This window comes from Hipposideros armiger, unplaced genomic scaffold (genome assembly GCF_001890085.2).
Source record: "Hipposideros armiger isolate ML-2016 unplaced genomic scaffold, ASM189008v1 scaffold_798, whole genome shotgun sequence".
NCBI classification, from domain to species: Eukaryota; Metazoa; Chordata; class Mammalia; order Chiroptera; family Hipposideridae; genus Hipposideros; species Hipposideros armiger.
In genome coordinates this window covers 322,545-327,688 of record NW_017732148.1, presented here as the reverse complement: position 1 = coordinate 327,688, position 5,144 = coordinate 322,545, and the positions used below count along the sequence as shown (strand labels likewise).

Genomic DNA, 5,144 nt, shown 5'->3' with positions numbered 1-5,144 from the left:
CATACCAATAAACGATGAGAGGAAGTTCAGGATGCAGTAAAAATAAATTATGGAGTTTAGTCCAGGTTTCACGTAACACCAGTTTCATAAGGCATTTACGCCGCTAAAGGAGCAGTGCCCCTGAAAATAGCACACAGGGGACACATCATTTAAATAAATGTGTTTCTTTGCCCGAACAGAAGTTCAGATCTGCTCAATTATCATTAATTTAGTTCTTTGATTTCCTTTGCGGGTGTGAACGGAGAAGTCGTGCTCTTTGAGGTTTTGCGAGCTTCCTGCCCTTGGCTGGTGGAGGTGACCGGCGATTGTTTACCGGCAGCGCGCAGGTTAGGAGACTTGGGGAAAGAGTGCGAGTGTGCTTGTATTAATATTTGTGAAAATGCGCCAGCCCTCCTTGAAAAAGTGGAAACTTAGGTGGAAAACTCAGTGCACATATTGGCGGCCCCTAAAAATCATGTTAACAGGTGTCCCAGGAACGAGTCTGGATCTGTGCAACAGGCGGCAGAAAATTCGACAAACCTCAGTCACCGCGATCGTTTTTTATTACATCCATAAAAAGCAAAACCTGCGTCTCCACCCGCGCGCGAAAGCGCGTGGATAGACGCAGAAACGCGGCAGCCCTCTCCCTCATTCTGCGGAGTTTTCTGGGCTGTGCGAGAGTTGGGGTGGGAAGAGGGAGTGCCTGAACCCCTTAGGTTTAGCGTCGAGTCCTAGGGGAGCGCGGTGGGGCGGGGGTGGTCCCGCGAAGGCGGAGAATGGCGCGCGAACCAGAGAGCGCAAAGGACCCGCGGCCAGCGCCGCGCCCGCGGTGAATAGCTCCAGCAGCGCGACCCGGGAGGGCGGACTCTTTCTTCACCCTCGCTGTCTCCCCCTCCCTCTTCCTTTTTAAAGGACGCCTAGCAGGCAGAGCTGTCAGCAACCGGGAGGCAGTTTGCACTTGGCAGCAGCCAGGCTCACTCCTGCTTCCGTGACAGACACCGGCGGGGGCTGAGGGGCGGCTTGTCCCGGGATCCGTACGTGGGGATCTCAAGTTCTTCTTTTGGGCTCCGCTCGGGACCCGGCGACAGTCACATATCGGGACACTGTGTGGCCCTGGCGTTGCCAGCCCCTGGCGCGATGGCTCCAGTGAGGAGTGGGGAGGGAGGCGGTAGAGGATTCGGCGCGCCCCTTGCGCTAGGGGCCTTATGAGCCGGGCAAAGGGCAGCAGCGACAGCAGCTTCTGCCGGCGCCTTCCACGGGCTCTCGCCCACTCGCCCCCGCGCATTATGCCGACCCCCGGCCTTCAGAGCTCGCAGCACAGCCTCTGCCGCCTCCCCGGCTCCTGCTAACCCACGCGGGAGTGGCCTCGGCTGCCGGGGCAGCCGCCCGGGCCGCGCCCCGGGGGAGGCGGAACCGCAGTGAGCCCAGAGCCCCAGCTCAGCCCTTCGCTCTCCAGCTGCCTGCCCCTCTCCGCCGCCCAGGGCGCCAGCGGCGATGGGGGCGCTGCTGGCTCTCTGCCTTCTCTTGTGCTGGTTGCGCTGGGGCCCAGCGGGAGCCCAGCAGTCCGGAGAGTATTGCCACGGTTGGGTGGACGTGCAGGGCAACTACCACGAGGGTTTCCAGTGTCCGGAGGACTTCGACACGCTGGACGCCACTATCTGCTGCGGCTCTTGCGCCCTGCGCTACTGCTGCGCCGCGGCCGACGCCAGGCTGGAGCAGGGCGGCTGCACCAACGACCGCGGCGAGCTGGAGCACCCGGGAATCACCGCGCGTAAGTACTGGCCCCCAGGGCCAGACCGGGTCCGCCGCTGCAGTGTACGCCGGCGGGTGCGCGCGCGGGCCGGCGCACAGGCCTTCCCGGGTCTGCGCAAAGTGGACACAGCGAGGTGGGGGGATCAGGGAGGAGTGGGTAGTCATGTTTCAGGTCGGGGGCCGTATTACTTTGCAGTCCGATTTCCGCCACACGCTTTCTCCGCGGGTTGTCCCAAAGGAAAGTTTGCAGGGGACAGCGAAGACCACGGGGTCACCGGGTGACCCTGGGGAAGAGAGCTGGAGCTCCCGGCCGCTCGGGAGGTTACAGAGAAGGGCTGTGGGGGCAGAGCCAGGCTGGATTTGGGTTTTTGCAGGGCGCCCCTGTCACTCCGGAGCTTTGGAAAGTGCCGATGGCGCAGGGAACGCAACTCGTGGAGCGCATCTATAGTCCCTCAGGGCTAAGGAACTTCAGCCACTTTTTTTCTTTTGTGATCTTTTGGTAGCGTTTCTAAACCGCAGCCCCATTCTTCCGACTTCCTTTCATTTGCCTGCATCGAATTACCCTCTCTGGCCCACCCCCTATTGTCATGCCTTTCAGCAATGCCCAGGTCCTCGAGGTGGAGATTTGGAAACCAGGGTCGCAGGGGCTTCCCCGCCCCCTATTCTCACGTCGGAAAACACGGGTCAAATTTCCGCTCACTACAGAGCGGAATAAATCACAACTCCAGCAGAGGAACTTTACACGTTAAAAAAAAAAAAAAAAAAAAAAGCTTTCCACCTGAATCGGAACATCGGGGAAATCCTTCAGAGCTCGAGGCGACGGTTTTACGGCCGGGAAACTAGAGGAGCGGGCGGAGCTGAGAGCTGCGACACCCCAGAACTCCAGCGCGGAGGTCTGAAGCCGGCAAAAAAAAAAAAGGTCCCCGAGAAAGGCTAGGAGAGGCTGGAGAGAGAAATATGGTGCTGGAGCTCTTCCCCTGTTTCCTTCCCTCCACCCCACCTTCCTAAGAGACTGATAGCCGAGAGGAAAGGGGAGCTTGCTCTTTGAACTCCATTAGGCTTTCAAGAAATTTAACTTTGGTGGTCAGAATTCCCAATCTGGAGGATTTGGAAGTGGTTACTCAGCGCAAAGTAGGAACACTAGGCAGTCATGACCTGTTCGAAAAGTCACTCTTTCCCGCGGCTTTACTCCACTCACCCTGGGGGACCCGGTTGCTCTCGGCAGAGTAAGTGTAAATACTCAGTCTATAGCCGGGACTCCTCCCCAGAACCCCTCTGGACCGCAGCAGGACGAGGCAGCCACTGTATAATCTTGGGCAAGTTACTTAACTGCTCTGGACCTCTTCTCAACTCTGAAATGGCGTATTGCTCTCAGAGTTAGGTTGTGGATTAAATGAGACGGTATGAGTGGTTAACATGGTGCTCAGTAAGTGGTTAGTCTCTTTCACCTGGCCTTCCACAGGGTGCTGCTAACTAAACGTGACAGAATGGGTGGTACGCTTATGCCTAGGAGCCCACATGTCTTGGGAGTGGATAGTTACCTGTCACTCTCTGCCTGTGTGTCTTTGGGAAAGTAAAAAACTCTTTGATGTTTCCACATCTGGAAAATAGAGCTTATGGCCACCTCACAGGTTCTTGGTGAGACTTGAATCAGATAATAAATAAGAAAGCACCAGCCACAGGTAAGGCCTTAGCCAATGCAAGTTTTCTTTCTTCTGTCTCTAAGCTGGAGGTGGTTCAGTCACACAGGGGAGACACCTGGAGAACTGCCCAAGAGGTGCCTCAGGGGTGGGAAATTTTATGTCTGTCTTATAGAGAGAAAAGGAAACGGGTTTTTCTCTGTCTGAGGGATGCTGTCACCTAAAGGCTGGGCCACCAGCACGAAGAACTGCATCATGATCTAGGGTTCAGCTTGACCTTCCCAGAGTTTGGGTAGGAATTGAGAGGCAGAGGTGTGGCAGCTGGAGTAGGCATCCCGAATTGTTTCTGGAAACATCCAGAGATGACAGCTTGTGTTGCAATTGGAGACACAGCTAATTGGAGCCCGTTATGGATTTCTTTACACTGTTCTTTCCGTAGTCTGATAAATTCCTGAGGGTCTAATTTAACACGCCTAGTTCTCTCTGCTTAGATTGGAGATTCTGGGGTAGGGGATGGATTTTCAGCTTCAGATATGGGTCAAAGCCCTAAGTGCCCCACCGTGATAAAACTACTAAAACCTGGATTTAGACACAAAGCTGCAGCAACTAAGAAAAATTCACCCTTCCCTTTCCTTTAGTGCATGAAAAGGAGGATCGAATCTGTTCCTTCTGATTTCCAGATGTGCAATATGATGACTAATTGCTAACAGAGGCTACAGTATCAGTTTCCTTCCTCCCTGCTAGGAGCAAGTATATGCTGTCATCACAGTTTGCACTCTAGAAGTTATCAGTAACAAGTCCTGAGAAGTTGGACTGACAACAGCAGTAGTTGCCATCCACCTCCCACCCTTAAGTTGCCCAGCGTTTGGAAGACCCTTGTCCCAGCATCTGTCTATGTCTGTTTTTGCCTTTTAGAACCTGTCTACGTTCCCTTCCTGATTGTCGGCTCCATCTTCATCGCCTTCATCATCTTGGGCTCTTTAGTGGCTATTTATTGCTGTACCTGCTTGAGACCTAAGGAGCCCTCACAGCAGCCAATCCGCTTCTCGCTCCGCAGCTATCAGACAGAGACCCTGCCCATGATCTTGACCTCCACGAACCTCAGAGCACCTTCCAGGCAGTCCAGCACGGCCACCAGCTCCAGCTCCACAGGGAGCTCCATCCGTAGGTTCTCCTTTGCCAGGGCAGAGCCAGGCTGCCTGGTGCCCTCACCACCCCCGCCTTACACCACAGGCCACCCAATCCACCTGACCCAGCCATCCGGTTTCCTGGTGTCCCCCCAATACTTTGCTTACCCGCTCCAGCAGGAGCCTCCGCTGCCTGGGAAGACCTGTCCAGACTTCAGTTCCAGTTGACAGGCCACAGCCATAAATCCACGATGTAGAATAATGGCAGACAGGTGGAGCGCTGCTGCCATTGCCACAAAGATTTCTGAGGAAATTTCCCTTGAACCGAGCAAAGTCATTGAGGAAAGGACTAGGAAAATATGTCTTCTAGTCGTATGGTTCCTGGCTTTCATCACAGAATGGTTGTGTTAGATAACTGCTTTCTGGCGTTGAAAACACGGTGATCGTTACATTTAAATTTATGCTTTTATTCAAAATATACAGCAGTCCAACTTTAAAGTTGCAAACTGGCTGAAGATGTTTTATTGGACGACTTGGCTGTACTGTTTAGAAAAGGTTTACATGTTATTTTTTCAGTATAAGTTGTTCAGTGAGTTATAATGCAAATATATATATATATATATATATATATATATATATATATATA

The 5,144-nt window shown here is 53.7% G+C and overlaps 1 protein-coding gene across 1 annotated transcript; it reads left to right on the top strand.

The window, feature by feature from the left end:
• Positions 1 to 931: 931 nt before the first annotated feature.
• On the top strand, positions 932 to 5,119 carry SHISA3 (shisa family member 3). The gene is made up of 2 exons (XM_019628493.1): positions 932 to 1,750; positions 4,287 to 5,119. The coding sequence occupies exons 1-2, from the start codon at positions 1,474 to 1,476 to the stop codon at positions 4,724 to 4,726; spliced, it is 717 nt and encodes a 238-aa protein (XP_019484038.1). The 5' UTR covers positions 932 to 1,473; the 3' UTR covers positions 4,727 to 5,119.
• The last annotated feature ends 25 nt before the right edge of the window (positions 5,120 to 5,144 follow it).